General features: G+C 35.7%; 2 protein-coding genes across 3 annotated transcripts in view; both read right to left on the bottom strand.

The window, feature by feature from the left end:
- LOC110445958 overlaps positions 1 to 17,402 on the bottom strand; it is a 31,229-nt gene extending 13,827 nt beyond the window's left edge. The window contains exon 1 of the mRNA XM_021490860.1: positions 16,466 to 17,402. The gene's annotated coding sequence lies outside the window, so the exon portion shown is untranslated. The remainder of the gene's footprint in view (positions 1 to 16,465) is intronic.
- On the bottom strand, positions 850 to 21,926 carry LOC110445957. Of its 2 annotated transcripts, none has more exons than XM_021490858.1 (9): positions 21,694 to 21,926; positions 10,955 to 11,152; positions 10,433 to 10,678; positions 10,145 to 10,243; positions 9,804 to 9,902; positions 9,404 to 9,502; positions 7,614 to 7,725; positions 3,597 to 3,643; positions 850 to 3,279 (listed from the first exon to the last, which is right to left on the bottom strand). In XM_021490858.1, exons 1-9 carry the CDS (start codon positions 21,767 to 21,769, stop codon positions 3,185 to 3,187), a joined length of 1,071 nt encoding a protein of 356 aa, XP_021346533.1. In that variant the 5' UTR covers positions 21,770 to 21,926; the 3' UTR covers positions 850 to 3,184. The 2 variants fall into 2 exon arrangements, with proteins under 2 accessions (XP_021346533.1, XP_021346534.1); XM_021490859.1 differs by lacking the exon at positions 21,694 to 21,926 and adding an exon at positions 16,370 to 16,517.
- Between the last annotated feature and the right edge of the window lie 323 nt (positions 21,927 to 22,249).

The following is a 22,249-nucleotide window of genomic DNA, read 5'->3' as shown; positions in this document are numbered from 1 at the left end:
CACGAAGTTGTTGCCAAAACATTAATTTTGAAAGGCATTTTTGAATATTAATGAGTGGTTTTTACACATGGGTCATATCACTACGACAGCCTTGTCAACAAAACAAACTAAAGCTCGTGTGTTTTGTAACTTTTGAAAATTAACCAACTCGAGTGAAATAAATACCATATTCAACAACCACTAGTTGTGTAACCTCTATTAAAGCAATAGCCAAATTACCATTTTTGGCCCCACCCTTCAGCCTCGTAGGGGGGGGGGGGGGGGGGGGGGCAGCCCAACTATATTTATACAATTTCGAATCACCACCACCTAGGGATGCTTCCAGTCATATTTAGTTAAATTCCAATCATTGGTTAAGAAGAAGAAGTCGTTTGAAGAAATTGTATATAATATTACATCAGGGTATTTAATAGAACATCATGATTAGATAGAGATAATGTATAGTTAACAGTAGAAATGAGTTTCTCCCACAATCACTTTAGGTTTACTCACTGCCATTTGTTGGATAAACCTGCTAGGATTTGGTGAATGTTTTTGTGTACTCACTAGTTGGTAACACTGTTGCTCCGGTTGCTCAAAGGTTAGCTAGCGCTAACCAGTGTTTAGTGAAAAGATTGTTGCCACTTAAAACAAGTTATTAACAATGAAAAGTGTATCACTAGTTCCGTTTACATGGACTGAGTCATTAATTTCTAACCAAAAATTGAACTCTCTACTATCACATCCCCCAGTATTTCGGCCAGTGGAGCCACTTGATCCACTCGGGATATCAAACATAGCAGAAACTTATCATCGCACCACCATAGTATGTATATTTTGCTAGTGAAAAACAAACACAGGCAACACAGATGATATTTAATTGTCTGGAGATCTTGGAATAGTAGAGGATGACAAAGAACGGAAAATAAATAAATCAACATATCTACTATAGGTGCAGAATCAGATGATTCCAATTACAGACTTATACCAAAAATGTAGAACAAAGAATTACACATAATCAAAATAAGGTTCCCTACTTTGTTTTTTCTATAACAACTGACATGTAGAAACAATAAACATAATCTTTTTGTGAATGTAGAATTAAAGGAAACAACAAAACGATACAAGTCCAATACAGAAACATGAGATTAAAATATTTTATCAATAAGATATTTTATCTCCAAATGCATGCATTATAAATACTTCATCTCAAAATTATATTACATTGACAAACAATTGTTAGGCAAAATATTGTCGGTTTGGGTATTGATTGTTACATCAACGTGATTGGTCTATAGCAAAATATAATATAATGGAATATGATAAATGAGGATAAGTGGTCCCAAAGAAAATAATGTCACATACAGAACATAAGAATCTCAATAACAACGAGTTAGGGTGGAAGCAAAGGAAGTAAATGTAAAAAGTATACAATATATTTTTTGCATTTTATTTCTAGTACATGGAATTTCTACACATACACTCAAGCAATAAAGAATGTGCTTCAAATGCACCGAACAATAATTGTGTTAACCAGTTCATTTTAATATACGTTAGACTGTTGTCGCTAACCTTTTTGAAGACTTATGATGCTAAAGGAAAGTAAAAACTTTTCAAATGTAAATGATAAAGTACTAAAGTTATATTTCCCGATCTCTGTATTGTGGATACATAGTCCTATTCTATACCTGCTTACGCAGCTGTGGTTGTGTAATACAATTAATATCTGTATTTAAGTTTCAACATCTTGTACAAATGTGAGCATGGATATGTTATAATAGTCTCCGATATGATATCGAGACGGTTTTAAATGATTCCCAAATGTAGAAAATAAATTTAAGGAGTATTACATAAAATGAACTGACATTCCACAGGATATGTCAAATAGTGTGGATGGATAGGGTCAGTTTTGCTTAGGGATAATTTCAGTTTTCACTCTACCATTGCAACAAAGCGAGAAAATGCCTTTTTTAAAATCTAAAGTTTAAAATGATAACGACAAAAAACTACATGCGCCGCTTAAAGGCATATTTACCGTCAAGGGCTCTTTTTCGTGACAAATTCTGACCTAAAAAAATGATGTTTTTACTCAACTTATATACAAACTGTACAAAAAAGACACATTGGAAATACTGTTAAAACAGGCAATCATCAACATAACTCGTCTGTCTGAATGTAGACTATTAAACAAGCAAATCATAAAAGTCACGTGAGTCTATGTAGACTATTAGCAAGCAGAACCATACAGGTCACGTGAGTCTGTGTGTGGACTATTAACAAGCAATACCATACAAATCACGTGTGTCTGTGTGTAGACTATTAACAACCAATACCATACACGTCACGTGAGTCTGAGCGAAGTCTTTTAACGAAACAATACCATACAAGTCACGCGAGTCTGTGTGTAGACTATTAAACAAGCAATACCATACAAGTCACGCGAGTCTGTGTGTAGACTCTTAAACAAGCAATACCATATAAGTCTCGTGAGTCTGTGTGTAGACTCTTAAACAAGCAATACCATACAAGTCATGTCAGTCTATGTGTAGACTATTCAACAAGCAATATATACAAGTCACGTGAGTCTGTGTGTAGACTATGACAAGCAATACCATACAAATCACGTCAGTCTGTGTGTAGACTATTAAACAACAATACCATACAAATCATGTCAGTCTGTGTGCAGACTATTAAACAAGCAATATCATATATGTCGTGTCAGTCTGTGTGCAGACTATTAAACAAGCAAAATCATACAAGTCATGTGAGTCTGTGTGTCGACTATTAAACAAGCAAAATATACAAGTCACGTGAGTCTGTGTGGGTCGACAATTAAACAAGCAGATCATACATGTCGTGTCAGTCTGTGTGCAGACTATTAAACAAGCAAAATCATACAAGTCATGTGAGTCTGTGTGTCGACTATTAAACAAGCAATATCATACAAGTCATGTGAGTCTGTGTGTCGACTATTAAACAAGCAGATCATACATGTCGTGTCAGTTTTGCTAAGGGCTATTTTCAGTTTTTACTTTCGGCACTTACAGGCAGATTTACTATCAAGGGGCACTTTTTTGTGACCAATTCTGACCTATAAATGAAGTGATGTTTATACTCAACTTATATACAAGTCACGTCAGTCTGTGTTAAGACTACTAAACAAGCAATATAATATAAGTCACTGTAGACTATCAAACAGGCAGTGCTACTTTCTTCCCTGACTGTTACTGACATTCCTCAAATCATCATAGGTATTCGGTGGCTGTAATGCCATTGTGTTCAGGTCGTCATACGTATCCTCTGTAAAACATGGAAACACAATAGCAAAGGTTTGACATCATTTAATAGTATGACAGTTGTATGTGGTAGTGAATATTATTTCTAACATAACACTTTATAGTGATTGATTACTTTTCGTTTACCTAACAATTATAAAATATTTATATTAGCTGGGGACTATGTGATCAACTCCTCTCTGCTAGCTCTTATCAACAAATGTACTACTACATAAATTGTATTTACAGAAGAAATGGAGTTATATTTGTATACATACATTTGAATAAAATATTAATTTGAATTACAGAAAGTACATTTAGTATTCAGTTCCAAATATATACCTTGATGGTTCTCATCTCGGGAGGGCGTTGTTTGTTTTATTCTCATTCTAATTTGAAGAGATAAAAAAACCTTTCAAAACAGCAATTGTTTAAAATATATGTATGTTTTTATTCTTCTTTCAATTTCTGTACCTATGAATATCCAACTGCCCCATGTAATTATATTCTTTGCGTTGAAGGCCTAGCAGCAAGAACTAGAACACTGACATGTCAGTAAGGGCCCCGTCTCATCAAGAAGCAATCTGCCCATATAGCTGAGCTTGCCGTTTTGAGTTCAAAAAGAATCGCAAGGAAGCAAAATATACATTTTCCTTCCACCTCCATATTTGCCGGGTTTACAGAAATGTAAATACTGTTCCAATACTCATTTGTTAGCTTTGATTTGTTTTATTTCACCTTATATACCTCCATCAAGAGCCAGGGTCAAAGTCAGATATCCACTTTGTCTTTGACCTTTGGACCCAATATGCCTTGACCATTAACCCAGTGACCCTGATCTTTATTCAGCTAACTTATCCTTTAATTCCGACCAACTTTGCTTCATAATATCATAACAAAATGTTCATCAGTGAAAAACACAAAACTTGACCTTGACCCTTTCCACCCCGTAACCTGGACATAAGGTCAGTTGACTCTGTGTTAAGCTCTGAACAAGTTTGCTCCATAATCACATAAAATGACCTTGACCTTCAGTCAGTTTACTCCTTTTTAAACTCGGACCAACTTTGCCTCATATTGTCATAATGAAATGTTCATCAGGGAAAAGACAAAATTTGACTGTGACCTTTGACCTTGACCTTTGGTCAATTGACTCCTTGTCTAATTCTGAGCAACATTGCTTCAAAGTGTCATAACAAAATGTTTATCAGTGAAAAGATGCAAAATTTGACATTGACCTTTGAACCTGATGCCTTGACCTGTGACCTTGACTTTTTACCTCAATGTGTATTTTTGTAAACTGAACATCTTGACCAAATTTCATGTACATCGATCAATAAATACAAAAGTTATGAGTCATGAACACAATTTGTTGACGGACGGACAGACAGACAGACAGACAGACAGAGTGATAACTATAGGGCACACGTATCTCCGATACGGGGCCCTAATAAGAAATAATAGAAATATTAAAGGAATCCAATTTCAAAATGTAAATATTCTGAATGTACAATATGCTGATGACACGGGCTTAATAATAAATGGTTCAGAGAGGTCTCTAAAGGATTCAATCCTTGAATTAAACAGTTTTGCAAAGATATCCTGATTAAATATTAATACTAACAAAACTCTGGTTGCATGGATAGGCAGTAGAGAATATAGTCTGGAAACTTTCTTGCCATAAATAACTCTGCTTTGGGGGAAGTTCACTTTTTTAGGAAAAGATTTTTCGGTTGATTTAAGCTAGATCCCCAGAATGAATTTTGATCAAAAAAATTGTGAAACTCAAATCTCTTATTGATATATGGAGTAGGAGAAGTCTTGACTCCAATAGGTAGACTCAATATCAAATAGTCTTTGTTAACTTCTCAGCTTAATTATTTTTTATTACCTTACCAAACCCAACTGAAAGATATATTACAAAGCTGAATTCCCTATTATTTGATTTCCTGTGGAATGGCAAACCTCATAAAATAAAATAAACATGTAGTACTTCAAAATTATAAAGATATAAAAGGTTGACGTACATGCTTTTATAGATTCCCTGAAACTAGGTTGGGTAAGAAGAGTACTTCAGTCATCAGGAAAATGGAATTTGCTTTAAAATTTGATTATAGATGTAAAAAAAAAGTTGCACAATTGTAGTAAAGAATACATTCGTAAATGTGGATCTAACTACCAAAATATGTTTTGGAAGATATCTTCAAAGGTTGGGTTATACTGAATAATTCTAGTTCCATGAGGTAAGTTAGACAAGATTCTGTCTTAAAAAACCCACTCTGGTATAACACAGATATACAAGAAGGGAAGATTTTTGTTTTTTTAATTTGAATTAACACAAACTTTCTCCATTACCAAGTACTGGTCTCATCACCAAGCGTTTTCTTACGAAATATGATTTTCAGATAGGAAGACCATCCCAACCTTTTGTACCACTTTTTTTTTGAAAACTTCTTCAAGAATAAAAAAGGATCTAAAGACTTCTATAACTACATAATTACACCAGCAGCAGCACTTACTTGGATGAAGAAATTGAATAAGTAGTTTGACTTTGAGTTTGAAACTGATAAATGGCCGAAAATACTTAGAATTCCATTTACTGTCACAAAAAAAAAATTCATTCACCGTATTCAAGTAACTAACACTTTTCTTTTAAAAACAAATTTAAATCCCAGAATCCTTATGTACTCTGTTTAATATGGAAAGAGAAACTAAAGCTCATTGTTTATGGGAATGTCAAGAAGTGCAGGGACTACTATAGAGACTTAAAACTCTTTGTGACATTCTGCTAAACCCTATTTTTATAGATAAGGAATCATTTCTTTTTGGAATATTATCACCACAAGCTACTGTTGATAATGTTTTTTTTAATTCTTATCAAACATTATTTATATAAAACCATATGTCTTCACAAATCTTTGAGTCTCAATGCACTTATCAATGTCATCAAAAAACATTTCCTTGTTCAGGGCCCGTATTCATGAAACAGTACTCATGTTCAAGATTGGATTCTGTCCTCAAAGCAACTTTTTTTGTAACTCGCTTAAATCATTTATAACGAAAATAAGAAATTCGGCTTGAGCACAAAGTCCACGCTTGAGCATGAGAACGGTCTCATGAATACGGGCCCAGAACTATATTAACAATAGTAAAAACAGCTACATAAGAAGGAAGTTTGAAACTGATCGGAGAAAATGGAAACATATCCTGGAAATATAACCCGTAATCCTATAAATATGTATTTTTTCCTGTCAAACCTTGACATCTATGTGCATTATTATGGGACCTCTCTCTCTCTCTCTCTCTCTCTCTCTCTCTCTCTCTCTCTCTCTCTCTCTCTCTGAGAATGTCTGTGTACGTGTCGTATGCAGGTTAGTATGATGTATGTGTTTGTTTGTGTGTGTGTGTTTTTATCAGAATATATGGTGGGATGAATGTTTGTGTATGGTTGTCAGTACTTATAAGTACATATATAGTATAATGATGGTAACAATGATGATACATTGATGACACATTGATGTTGATGATGATGATGATGATGATGATGATGATGATGATGATGTATTGAAAATTATGATTTTGCATTAATGGTGATGAAGATTTATTGATGATTATTGAGGATGAGGATGATGATGATGAAGACGCATGAATAATAATGATTTTACATTGATATTGATGAAAATGATGATGATGATGATGATGATGATGATGATGATGGTGATGGTGATGATGATGATGATGTATTGATATAAGAATGATGATGATGATGATGATGATGATGATGATGATGATGATGATGATTGATGATGATGATGATGATGATGATGATGATGATCTATTAATATGAGAATGGTAATGGTGAATTACTATTGATGATGATTGACTAGGGTGTTTACGTATTTATGTAATAAAAATTTCTTAAAAAATAAATAAAAATATTTATATGTATGTTTCTTATACTTCTTTCAATAAATAAAGTTGAAATGCATTTCTGATGATGATGTATTAATATGAGAATGGTAATGATGATAATGATGTATTACTATTGATGATGATTGACAGTGACGATTACAATGATGATGAAAGAGATGACGATGAAAGAGATGATTGACAAACCAAGCTAATGGGAATTGTATGTATGTGGGTGTATGTGGGTGTATGTGGTGTTTACGTATTTATGTAATAAAAATGTCTTAAAAATAAATAAAAATATTTATATGTATGTTTTTTATACTTCTTTCAATTAATAAAGTTGAAATGCATTTCTTAACATTTACACAATGATTCATTTATTCAAAACCAATTAAAAGCCAATAATGAACCATAATGCTTTACAAATCTTGATAATTGCTTACTCACTTGATAATAATGATGACAGAAACCATCAACAGAATTGCTAAGAGTCCAGTCACACCGGCGAGCACTGGGGTAGTAATAGGCTCCTTGGTCATTCTGGCTGTGTCCTGCTCATCTGTGGGGTGAATAACATTTAGCAACACTGTTTAGTCTTTTGTTACATTGTGACAGCTAATTATAAGGTTAACTTACGAAAATAATGTTGATATTGTGTGAAATAACAATACCTATTGTGAACTGACAGTTGTAACACACCACGCTGAACATCACATTGCGGCCGCGACATTCAGGGTCCATGCCCGAGTAGGCCCCTTTTGCAAGATCTCATTTTTTTTAGTACGTTTCCTCTTAAACAAATCATATAAATTAATTATTCATGAGGAGGTACCACCTTGTTCATAAGTAACGAGGCACGTGCAGGGATTAAAAGGAACTTTTTCATACCACTACAAAAGCTGCAATATGTTGTATTTCGGTCATAACTGTCTAACTCTAGAAAATTCCCCTACCTATTCTTATCTACATGTTCATCCCTGACTGATCTGTCAGTGGAAGGAGGTTCATTGCACAATCTACACACAACAGCCATTGCAAAAATCTGTGTATGATTTACACTAATTAAAAAAGAATGTATACAAAGGAAAAAAACCAAAACAATCTCAGCGTCAGTAAACAATGATAAAATAATACAACCTACTTAGAATACTGGAACTAAAATACCAAAGCGTCAGTTCACAATGATAAAATAATACCACCTTCTTAGTATACTAGAACTAAAATACCAAAGCGTCAGTAAACAATGGTAAAATAATACCACCTTCTTAATCTACTTGAACCAATAAGTCAGAAAACAGTGTAAAAATAAAACCACCTTCTTAGTATACTAGAACTAAAATACCAAAGCGTCAACATACAATGATAACATAATACCACCTTCTTAATCTGCTTGAACCAAAATACAAATTAGTCAGAAAAACAATGGTAAAATAATACCACCTTCTTAATACTAGAACTAAAATACTAAAGCGTCAGTTCACAATGATAAAATAATACCACTTTCTTAATCTACTTGAACCAAAATATCAAAGCGTCAGTAAACAATGTGAAAAAAATACCACCGTCTTAATGTACTATAACCAAAATACCAATTCGTCAGTAAACAATGTTAAAATAATAACACCTTATCAGTAAACTAGAACTAAAATACCAAAGCGTCAGTACATACGGCATAAATATCACAATGTAAATATACAATGTACAAATACCAAAGTTTACGTACTCAAATACAAAATCTGAAAAGAGAATCAACACAATAACTGTATAAAAATACTACAATACCAGGAGGTGTTCGCTGTTGACTAAATTACAATGTATAAATCGGAAATGATTGACACCGAATAACCTAACCAGTGTGTATTGGCCGACAATGGTAACGATAATATAGTCAGGTTTTTATCAGCAGTAACCATAAATTGTTAATGGCGGCTAGCAAGGGTCAGTGGTTCAATCCTTCTGCCACCAGCTGTATCCATCACAATGTATTTCAATATTTATATGCGGGTATCCAAGGTACATATAAAGTGATAGCAACTTGTTAATCGCACTTTAGAAATATTGTTTTCAAATTTAAGACAACAGCAACAGTAAGTTTTTTCTTCAGGTTAGGATATAAAATGTATGAATGACAAATTGATATCGCCGTCATCCATTTCCTATGTTTTATTGAATAGAAACTTTTATCAGATGATAATACCAAAACTATTCAAACCCCTAAAATAAATAATTACACTTACCCTTACAACATCCGGAATCGTCACAAGGACCAGTACATGACCCTGGACAAGGCCGGCAGGCTGTTGTCCCCGGTGTGGTATTTGTGGTGTCACCATGGTCTTGTATCATATCGAAATAATAACATTAAAATGTATCGCTGCCATTGTTTTGGAAAAGAGTCTTTTTAATTAGCAAAGTTGGATTTTGAAATACATGAATGTCAAATATTTTTTTTAGAAATAAGATTTTAAATTAAAATTTGAGGAAGAAGATTACATTTATTATGAACATCGTCTATCGAACATGGTAAAGATATTAAGGGATACTATTGCAAAATAACTATGAAAGATTGAATAGAAACTTTTATCAGATGATAATACCAAAACTATTCAAACCCCTAAAATAAATAATTACACTTACCCTTACAACATCCGGAATCGTCACAAGGACCAGCACATGACCCTGGACAAGGTCGGCAGGCTGTTGTCCCCGGTGTGGTATTTGTGGTGTCACCACGGTCTTGTATCATATCGAAATAATAACATTAAAATGTATCGCTGCCATTGTTTTGGAAAACAGTCTTTTTAATTAGCAAAGTTGGATTTTGAAATACATGAATGTCAAATATTCTTTTAGAAATAAGATTTTAAATTACAATTTGAGGAAGAAGATTATATTTATTATGATCATCGTCTATCGAACATTGTAAAGATATTAAGGGATACTATTGCAAAATAACTATGAAAGATTCCATAACATACACAGACAAATTCCTGAATTTGGATAACAGAGACTGCCGGGACAATTCGAGGAACATGTTTCGTCACAATTTCCATTTCCATATGTGCCCTCGTCACATCCTGTCGGATAAAAAAAGACACATTTTGAAAATAATTGGAGAGATAACCTCATAAATGACCAATTCTTGCATTTTTAGGATGTTCGTGGCGATGACTGTTCAACAAGAAACAGGCAAATACAACAATAATGCATTTCTTAACCTTTCCGATAGCGTTCGGTCTAGTATGGAGACTTCGGTACCTACTCACCATACACCTTCACTTCACACAGCTTTGGGAGTGCGTTGTCGTCAAGCAAGTCAAGTAAACCAAGCGTTTCCCGGTGGTTGTATATAATCACATATTGTGCAGTTCCTTTACACTCTTTGAGACTTACAAAACTTTGAAATTGGTTCACGTTCGCTGATTGGTCCTTGGAACATTGGTCTTCTCTTCGTCTCTGGGTGGAATTCGAAAGGTACACCTCGAAACCAGAGAATCGATTTCCAAATAGGTCTACAATATTAACCACAAAATATTTGTTTCGATAGAAAGACTTTGTTTAAAACGTAATAATTGCATTAATTGAATGACATGCATGTTATTCTCTGTACATTTTTCCTTTGTCGTCAAGATTTTTACACAAGGAAAACAAATTATGCATCAGAGCAAGCGCAAGTGGTTTATTGGTTTATTTACGCATTTTTCTGTCTAAATTGATCATAACTTGAAAAGCTCGAGAGAAGTGAATCATTAACTCTTGAACACCTTTATAATGAAAAATAGTCCTACCACTGACGACAGAAAGTTCTTCTCTGTAATGTATTTCGACCTTTTCTATGTTGACTCGTCTCTGTAGGTTTACCCTCAAATACACCTCAACTTGTCTACGAGCCTGGTACGCACATGAATTTAAATCCCCATCCACAGCATACTTTGGTAAGTGGTAACTACTGCTTTCGACTGTTTGTCCGTTTAGAGAAACTAGTTCTGAAACGATCGAATGATTGAACAATTTTGCCTGCGTTAAAGATAAAAAGAAGGAAGCCAATCAAGACAAAACTATCGTTATTTTATGATGATATGAGATGATATGTGCTGTCCAGTGAATTATTAATACTTATACAAACATCAATCAATCGTGACAAGAACAGTTACATCTCTTAAGTTATACATGAATCCTCCAACAAACGTACGATTATTTTTGGTGTTTTATACGAACATTTGAAGTTTGCAAAATGAAGATAGACAGTACTCAAAGCTTAATGAACGTGAATATGTGAAAGAAATGGAAAACGAAAAACATACTGTGTAAATCGCGGTCAAAGGAGGGAAAACGTAAAGCTTACGGAGACTACCGCGAACAAAGCAGTAAGCTGGTCAAACGAGTAAAAACTTTTGCGGTATAGTAATTATACCTTGCGGTGTAGCAAGTGTAACATGTGATGCGACTAAAACCCCACTTCAGCAGATGAGCGTATTTGTATTATTATTAATCCCGATTTTTTGCTTACTTTTAGATAAAATATTCTTAAGTTAAATTGTAAAAAATGAAAATCGCTTGGCCAATATTAAAAGTACAACAAGGGTTTATGTATATGGGTTGTTTGTTATGCATTGTTGAACGAATATTGTTGACTTTTCTTTTTTTTAAAGGTGAATGAAGTAGAAATTACAAGATAACATGAAAGATGAAAAAATATTGATGATATACTTCAATCTAGAGAGTGCTATATACATTTTGTTATATAAAACGGCATATAACTGTACCATATTGGCAGCTGAATCCTGTAGCGCGAATTCTGCTCTATATATGAAAACGCAAAATTTTGACACAGCACTTCACATATAATACCAATTGTGTAATAAACCACTGTTACGGTTATTAAAGGAAACACAAACTTTTGGTGTTGTGAACGCCTGAAAATTTAATTCCGGAATCGACGATGGTTATCTCCCCTCGGGCCATAGCCATCTGTTTCCGGTTGTGCAGACGTGATCACATTAGAATCAACGCAAAAAGATTTTCGCATAATATTAAGTATCTGAAAATGCTTTGGAAGCTAAATATTCATAAACCCACCCATTCCCAACCCTTTATTGCGGTATACTGCTGGTGTGCTTTTTATTGTAAATTTTAGTTTCTGCGTCAACAAACATGGCATATAAGAGTGGACAGGGGATTTGGGGGATCTAAACATAGCTGTTGTGACTTGTGTGTTATGTGAAAGAATGGAACAACCACAATCAACTGTATCCGTAAGAAAAATGTGTATTCGCGCTGCATATTTCGCAGATAAGTTATTTTAAGCAGATTTCAAGCTATTTGATGTAGCTGGCAAGTATGTCTATTTGACAGTATTATGGACATTTCACTTATTGTGATTTATATATGAACATTGATCTATGTTATATTGAATACATTGATATTTGATAGCTGATTTTGAATTTGCTTGATAATTACCAGGGAGCTGATACCCAGCAACTGTTAATTGTTGATTAACGGGGAGTTGGTCACCCTCAAACATTTAATCTATTGATTTGTACAATAATCAGCGGGGAGCTGATACCAAGAAACCGCTGATTAGTGATTATTGAATTGTTTGTTCGTTGATTGTGGTCTGTCAAATTACACCCATATTGACTTATTGGGTCGACGGCTGTTTAGAAAGTTGTGACCAATAAATCCAATCAAACTTATTTCTTGTGTTTGTTATGTGTGTATCTTTAATAACAAGTATACATGACAGGATAAACATTAACCTCTGCAAAAATGGAGATGAAATCAAATATACTGTTGGGATAGGTATGTTGTGCTCCTCGCCCGGTACCTAATATGAGAACAAAAGATTCAGAGGATGTGCCGTTTTTGGAAAGGCTCACTAGGCTATGATCGAAAACATTTTATCCTCAATCTGAATGACTGGTTATTCATTTTCAGGGGATTTGAACTAAGACAAAACCTGTGTTATCACTGCGTAGGGACATTCGAGGCATTAACGGAAGTGTTAGAGCTACAACCGTACAGCACAATGCTGTTCAATACAGATATTTGGTATTTGGTTGAAACAACAGGAAGGTAACAGTACCATTCAAAACTTCGTTGTTTCCTTATGTAAATGAATTTGTATTTGATGCAGATAGTAACACATGTAGGAGTTTATTTTTGTTTGCAACTCTTTACATCACAATGTATTGATATTATAACGTAGGACAGAGACTATAATCTCTGTGTAGTATGCTTCTAAAGAGTTCATGATTATGTAAGTGAAAGTGTCAATTTACGATAAAGTTATCACCGCTGAACGCATTACTGAAAACCGCACATGTCATTACGTTTTTTAACCGCAAGATACATTACAGAACATCGACACCACACAAATTATTCAACAAGATAGTAACCCCTATTCACATGTTTGTGAAAGTGAAAGTGTCAATTTACGATAAAGTTATCACCGCTGAACGCATTACTGAAAACCGCACAGGTCATTACGTTTTTTAACCGCAAGATACATTACAGAACATCGACACCACACAAATTATTCAACAAGATAGTAACCCCTATTCACATGTTTTTGACAACCTCAAACGTTGTTTTTTTTTTTACCGAATGTTGAAATAAGCATGTATGTCGTGCGGCAGTTACATCTATGTGGCAATAGACGAAAAAATGACGAAGTGAGGACAAAATACACGAAACTTAACCAAACTGTAAACAAATACACGTGTTTTCATTGCAAATACTGTATGGTATGAATTCAGATTATGCAATAGTAATAGTAATATTGAAGAAAGATATGTACGCTAGTTTGTAAGTAAGTATCAAGGCAACTTTAAGCCGCATGATGTATAACCATACAACAAGCATATTACTCGTATGACCAGCGTAAGCAGGGGAAACGTAAAACATACGGTGTAAACCACAGACAAAGTAGGGAAAAGGTAAAGCATGCGTTGTAAACTGCAGACAAATCAGAGCAAACGTAAAGCATACCGTATAAACCGCAGACCATGTAGGAAAACGTAAAGCGTACGACGTAAAACGTGTACAAAAGGAGGGGAAACGTATAGCTAACGGCAAATACCGCGAACAAAGCAGGAGCAACGTAAAACATACAGTGAAAACCGCGACAAAATATGGAATACGTAAATCAGACGGTATAAACCGCGGACAACGCATAAAAAGCGTTAGTCATATGGTGTAAACCGCGGACAAAGCATGGGAAACGGGAAAGTTACAGTACCATTCAAATCTTCTTCCCTCCTGGTGTGAATACATTTGTATTTGATGCAGAGAGTAATACATGTAGTTCATTTAGTGGAGCATTATTCTCTCGGCCCCACGGAATTTGGAACTTAAAAATTTGTGTCTGCTACTCTTTACATCACAAAGTATTGATCTTATAACGCTGTTTCATAGACGTATACTCTCTGTGTAGTATAATTCTAGAGATATCATGTTTATGTAACTGGAAGTGTTAATTATGATAATGTTATATAGGTATAAACCGGAGACAAAGAAGGAAACGAAGTATTCGATTTCAAATGCGAAAAAAGTAGGAAAATGTAAATCATTCCATGTAAAAGGCACACAAAGTAAGGAAAACGTAAAGCATACGATGTCAAACGCAGACAAAGTAAGCAAAACGTGAAGTAAACGTAATACAGTTTACATCGTATGCTTTACATTTTGCCGAAATGTTTGTCATTTTGCCAAAACCGAGCTGGAACAGAGGATCAGCATTGATATAAAGATCTTTGAGTTCTTCCAATATCTTTATTCCACCTGGATCATTTATTAGTATTAAGAATAGTAGTGAGACGATTTGATAATGGTTTGGTAGAGTACAAAAAAGATAAACCCTTATCCTTAACATTAATCGATATTCGGAGAGTTTATAATGCAAAACCATGATTAACTAGTAGCAAAATAGAACACAGTATCGTGTCCTTTGTTATTAAAAAGTGTAATTTCATTTTACATGCAGGAAACGTTAAAGTGTTTGCAAATATCAAGGAAGTGAATGCGTCTCAGCCAACAAGTTTAATTAGAAATTTTAGTAGTCATTTAAAGATGTATATCTCCATTTCACCAAACTGTCATATTTATAAACCATTAAAATCAATTGGCCAGGAAAATTAAAGAATTTAAAACGTTCATTCGTATATAACTGTACCTGTTTTTCCCACATTAAACAAAATATTTAACCCCAAGGGAGGTCATCTTTCTTACCTCCAACATGTCACTAGCAATCGCGGTTGCCCACGGGTGCATCCTTTCAAGTAAGCTAAAATCCCTTAATCTTTTATATCTGTTCGATTGTCAGTGAGACCCCCTTTATTTTACAAATAATTAATTTACCTTGGTACAGGAAAGCATCATATCACAAAAGATAAAAATCCATTCATCAATTGACACTCGACTTTTTGGCAGGGTCACGTGATTTACGCAAGTTGAAGGAAAGTTGGCCACCATTTTGCTATGACAGACACTAGGTTGTGTAATTCACTGAACTTTCCGAATGGGGAAATAAAGAGAGGACTTAACTCCTTCACAGTAAAGTTCTTTATTGATACATGTGGAAATTGACCACATTTCTAACTACTTTAATATAAGTGTCCTATTCCACAGATTCAGTACAAAAGTATCCTAGTACAGTACAATCAATTGGGGTTTAGTTTAATGTGATTTAGTAAAAAACGGTTGTAATGCAACCACATTTTCCAAAATTGGTGATTGAGTTTATTTTCTTCTTCATTTTTGTGAACTCAAATAATTAAGCTGGACAGTAGTTATTTTTATGCCAAATATAGAAAATGTCATAAAGATATCACTTTTAGTTTTGTCTAGTCAGAAAGGTATTTCCTCTTTAATGCGTAGTGTAAAAATGACTACCATATACATTTCGTTCGTATGACAGAACATACCGACAGTGTACCATACTTATGAAGGATATGTAGTAGACTGTGGGTGATAAACCTTGAAATATCCACTTTATATAACTCAGCAGTAATCGAAGTTTCTTGCGGGCAACGTGATACTCAGAACTCTGTAGACCGCTGTCTTGTCAAACAAATGACAAACGCAATGTTAAACAGGCGAGAGTAGTTGAATGAGATGAGTATGTACATGTACAAAGTGAAATCCTCTCCCTGAAACTGTTCATTCTTTATAAAAAAAGAACTGTGAATGAATTTTAAACTTACCTGACATTTCCACAACATGTGAAAGGCTGAAGAAGGCACAGAGCACCGTATGGAGAATATACGTAGTCCAAGCCATTCAGAATGGAACAACGTGACTTTAGAAAAGTTGATTTAGAGCTCCTAACAAATACATTAGCAATAAACACAATTGTAAACAGATGCTAATGTTGATTACGTGTGCGTATGATTGTGCACACTTAATTTCGGAAGCCGGACTTTCCGTACCTTTTTCCGGTAAATTATCGTGTAAAACAGAATTCACATACTATTAGTACAAGAGGCCCAGAGGGCCTGTATCCCTCCCCTGGATTTTTAAAGAATCATGGCAAGACCCCAAGGCCAATCCTTTTAGCATATCTGAATTGTTCATTCCCTGCAAGTTTATGTATGGTTATGGGATGGGGATCTCAACTGTTTCCAAGCTGTAGATCAGAAACAAGACCAGGTCCCTAGGAGTTTGACAAGACCCATGGGTCAATTCTAATATCATGACTGCATTCGTCTCTTTATGCCAAGCATTTGTATTTATAGTTTTGGGGTGCGGATCTCAATCGTTTCAAAGTTATGACCAGGGGTTAAGTCTACAAGGGTGGAAGCATAAGTGCGTCCGTCTCTTTACACTCAACAATTGTGTATATGGTAATAGGATGGAGATCTCAGTTGTTTCCAAGCTGTGGCTGAGAAACTAGGTCCCGAGAAGTTTGATCAGTTGTAGGCCTTTATGACAAAATGTACAAAATGTCATATCTTTCACATGTAAATATATCACTTTTAGTAATTTCTACTCAGAACGGTACTTTCTCTTCAATGCGTAGTGTAAAAATAATGTTTTCCCCACCATGAAGGGATGATTCCAACAAAATATAGTTGACAACCATCGCTGAGTTCCAGAGAAGGCCGTTGAAAGCAAATTAGCAAAATTACCCATTTTGCCATGCCCCTCAGTCCCAGGGTGTCGACCCCAATATTTGTACAATTTTGTATCCCTACCTCCTATTAATGCTTCCGACCAAATATGATGCATCATTTTTATATTTTTGTATCCCTGCCTCCCATGAATGCTTCCGACCAAATATGATTGATATCAAGTGCATAGTTCTACAGAAAAAGTCGTTTATAGCAATATAGCCAAATAACCTTTTCTTGGCCACGCCCCTCAGCTCCTTGGGTGTTAACCCGACAATTTGTACAACTTTGAATCCCCACTACCTATGGATGTTTCCAGTGAAATATGGTTGATATCTATCTCTTAGTTCCATAGAAGAAGTCACTTAAAGCAATATAGCCAAATAACCCTTTTGGCCCGCCCCTCAGCCCCCTGGGGGTCAGTCCCACCATTTGTACAATTGTGAATTCTCGCCTCGTATGAATGCTTCCAACCAAATATTATTGATATCAAGTGCATAGTTCTACAGAAGAAGTCGAGAGAGCTAATTCATTAACTTTTGAAGACCTTTATAATGATAAGTTGTCCTACCACGGAAAGAAAATTCTTCTCTGTAATTTATTTCGACCTTTTCTATGTTGACTGGATTCAGTAGGTTTACCCCCCACCACACCTCAGAATGGTTATGAATCTGATGCACACATGAATTTCGCCCCAGTTCTTGACTTATATTCCCATCGACTGCATTCTGTGATAAGTAGTTCGAGTAAGTACTACTTTGGGCTGTTGGTCTGTTCAGGGAAACAAGTTCTGAAACGAATGTTTGATAATTAGATATTTATTAATACTCATACACACATCAATCAACCGTGACAAGAAAAATAACATCACTGAAGTTATACAAGGATCCTTCCCACAAACGTACGCTAGGTTTTTGTGCATCATACGGACGTTTGAAGTTTAAAAAATGAAGATAAAAGACCAAACACAAAGGGAAAAACATAAAGCATACTGTGAAGACCACGGACAAAGTAGAAAAAACATAAAAGCATACGGTGTAAAACACGGCCAGGGAGGAAAAACATAAAGCATACGGTGTAATTAAACTGCGGTTTAAGTAGAGGAAAAACATAAAGCATACGGTGTAATTAAACTGCGGTTTAAGTAGAGGAAAAACATAAAGCATACGGTGTAATTAAACTGCGGTTTAAGGAGGAAAAACGTAAATCATACGATGTAAAACGCAGTCTAAGTAGGGAAAACGCAAATCATACATACGGTTTAAACCGCAGGTTAAGTAGAGGAAACGTAAATCATACGGTGTAAACCGCGGACAAAGTAGAGAAATCGTAAATCGTACGGTGTAATTAAACCGCAGTTTAAGGAGGAAAAATGTAAATTATATGGTGTAAACCGCGGACAAAGTAGGGAAAATGTAAATCATACGGTGTAAACCGCGGACAAAGGAGAGAAATCGTAAATCGTACGGTGTAATTAAACCGCAGTTTAAGAGGAAAAATGTAAATCATACGGTGTAAACCGCAGACAAAGTAGGAAAAACGTAAAGCATATGATGTAAACTTCGTCACATTTCTTTGTAGTAGCAAGCCGTCATGTTTGTCATGTTGCCAACAGCCAGCTGAGACAGATGGGTTTCTTCCAATCCATATTCTCTATATAGTAGTGAGACGATTTGATGATGGTTTGGTAGAGTACAAAAAAGGTAAACCCTTATCCTTAACATTAATCGGTATTCGGAGAGATTATAATGCAAAACCATGATTAACTAGTAACAAAATAGTACACAATATAGTTTCCTTTGTTATTAAAAAGTGTTGTTTCTTTTTACATGCAGGAAACGTAAAAGTGTTTGCAGACAGATATCAAGTTAGTAAACGCGTCTTTGCCGACAACTTTAATTACAATATTTAGTAGTCATTTAAAGATGTATGTCTACATTTCACCAAACTGTCATATTGAAACCATTAAAATCACTTGGTCAAGGAATGTTCAATAATTTGAAACGTCCATTCGTATATAACTCTACCTGTATTTCCCACATTCAACAAAATATTTAACCCCAAGGGAGGTCATCTTTCTTTCCTCAAACATTTCACGAGGAATCGCGGCTGTCCACGGATGCATTCAAGTAAGTTAACAACCCTTTACCTTTTACATTAACTGCATTGTCAGTGAGACCCCCCCCCCCTTCTTTTATAAATAATTAATTTACCTTCGTACAGGAAAACATCATATCACATACGATCAAACTCCCTTCATCGATGGAGTCATTTAAAAAAATGCAACTCCTTTCCTTTTTACGTCACTTCACAAATAACCCTTCCAGAATAAACTTCACGTAATGTTGTGGGCACGGGATACATAAGTGATGGGTGGGGTGTATAGCCCGGTGTGAAGGTCAATCAGAAGCTAAGTAATGGGGTGGGGTGTATAGCCCGGTGTGAAGGTCAATCAGCAGCTTAGTGATGGGGGTGGGGTGTATAGGCCCGGTGTGAAGGTCAATCAGCAGCTAAGTGATAGGGGTGGGGTGTATAGGCCCGGTGTGAAGGTCAATCAGCAGCTGAGTGATGGGGTGGGGGGGATAGGCCCGGTGTGAGGGTCAATCAGCAGCTAAGTGATGGGGTGGGGGGTAGAGGCCCGGTGTGAAGGTCAATCAGCAGCTAAGTAATGGGGGTGGGGTGTATAGGCCCGGTGTGAAGGTTATTCAGCAGCTAAGTGTTGGGGTGGGGTGTATAGGCCCGGTGTGAAGGTTATTCAGCAGCTAAGTGTTGGGGTGGGGTGTATAGGCCCGGTGTGAAGGTCAATCAGCAGCTAAGTGATGGGGTTGGGGTGTATAGGCCCGGTGTGAAGGTCATTCAGCAGCTAAGTGATGGGAGTGGGGTGTATAGGTCAATCAGCAGCTTAGTGATGGGGGTGGGGTGTATAGATAGGCCCGGTGTGAAGGTCAATCAGCAGCTAAGTGATGGAGTGGGGTGTGTAGGCCCGGTGTGAAAGTCAATCAACAGCTAAGTGATGGGGTGGGGTGTATAGGCCCGGTGTGAAGGTCAATCACAGCAAATCAACTTTGATAATGGTACTTTTGGACAGAAATGGTTGAAAAGAGACATCCTCCTTCATGAAAGGGAATTAGTATTTACCCTCTCGCCAGTCATGCAGCCAAGCCGCAAAAATGTTTTTCTTTCTTTCTGCACAGAGCGACATAATGAGTCCCACCCCTTTTACACACTTCATTTATGTATCTATCGTAACTAAATATGCTGTAAGTTATTTCATCTCTGCTTAAAGAGATGTCCTAAGCATAGTTTAGAAATGTTTTTCGTATTGAGAGAAAAAGGATGCTGTTTGTCCTGGGGCTCAGACTCAGATTCTGTGATCAAGTCCAACCTCAATACCCTAGTGATAAATTAGAAAACATTCATATTTTGTCAATGATTTGGAAGAAATTTCGACAGTTAAAGCCGCATAGCGTTTTTAAATTTTACACTGGACTTTTTGACAGGGTCACATGATTTACGCGAGCTTGCTTGAGTATGACAACCGTTTCGTAAACACGGGCCTAGGATTTCATATGCTCCTGCCTCGGACAGTATTCTCATCGAGGGTTCCTTGCAATACGCTCCACGGAGAAGATTGACATCCATTATGGAAGAAATTGCTCTCACAGGTGTTGTCCACCATTTTGCTAGGACAGACACTAGGTTGTGTAACTTTCCAAATGGGGAATTAGAGCGAGGATTTAAATCCCCCATCGAAAAACGATCTTCTGGAAATCGTCGACATTTCTAACTTCTTTAATATATGTGTTCGATTATACTGATTAGGTTTGAAAGTTTTCTTTTACATTAAAATCTGATGTGGTTTAGTTTGGTCTGATTTAGTTGTATTGCAGCCATGACTTTCCAAAATTGGAGATGGACTTTATTCTCTGTTTCAGTATTGTTAACTCATATAATTAAGCTGGAAAGTAGTTCTTTTTATGACAAATTAGGCAAAATGTCATATCTTTCACATGCAAAGATATCACTTTTAGTATTGTCTAATAAGAACGATACTATGCGAAGTGTAAAAAAGAAATAAATAGAAAAAAAATCCCCGTTGAATACCATATTTTATTTCGTTCGTATGACAGAACATACCGATATACTCATGAAGGATATGTGGTAGACTTTGGGTGGGATACCATGAAATATCCTCTTATTAATATTATACCTTAGCATTAATCGAAATTCTTGCAGACAACCTGATTCTCTGAACTCTGTAGTCCGCTGTCTTGTAAAACAAATGACAAATGTATTGATACATACGAAGGAGGACATTTTCCCTTTCTTAAACAGGCGAGAGATGTAAGAAGTGACATCCTCTCTCTGAAACCTGTCAATCTTTATAAAAACGAAATGTGAATGAATTTTAAACTTACCCGACATCTCCACATCCCGTGAAAGGCTGAGGAAGACACAGAGCACCGCTTGGAGAATATATGTAGTCCTAGCCATTCAGAATTGTAGAGTTAGTCTGGCTTAACCGCTGATTGTAGTTTCGTTTATAACTTTGTCAACGTGACGTGAGGAAAATAGATTTACAGCTGCTAACAAGTATATGAGCACTAAACAAAAGTGTTAAGATATACTTATATAGATTCTCAAGCTGAAGTTTCCGTATCTTTCTTTCCGGAACTATGCATCGTATGATAATTATATTGTTAAGCAGAATTTACATCACATTGGATACATGTATACATAATCGACTGTACAAAATCTATGTAGAGATAGACACATGTGTACTATATCAGGCCATTTACCAGTAAAACATGATAGTACAAAGGAGTTTCTCCCACAACTGCTATAGGTTTACTCACGGTCATTTGTTGGATCAACCTGCTAGGATTTGTTATGGATACTCACTAGTTGGTTACACTCTGGCTCCGGTTGTTCAAATGTTAGTTAACGCTACCATTGTTTAGTGAAAAAACCTTG

This window comes from Mizuhopecten yessoensis, unplaced genomic scaffold (genome assembly GCF_002113885.1).
Source record: "Mizuhopecten yessoensis strain PY_sf001 unplaced genomic scaffold, ASM211388v2 scaffold2429, whole genome shotgun sequence".
Classification (NCBI taxonomy): domain Eukaryota; kingdom Metazoa; phylum Mollusca; class Bivalvia; order Pectinida; family Pectinidae; genus Mizuhopecten; species Mizuhopecten yessoensis.
This window is presented reverse-complemented; position numbering and strand designations above follow the sequence as displayed.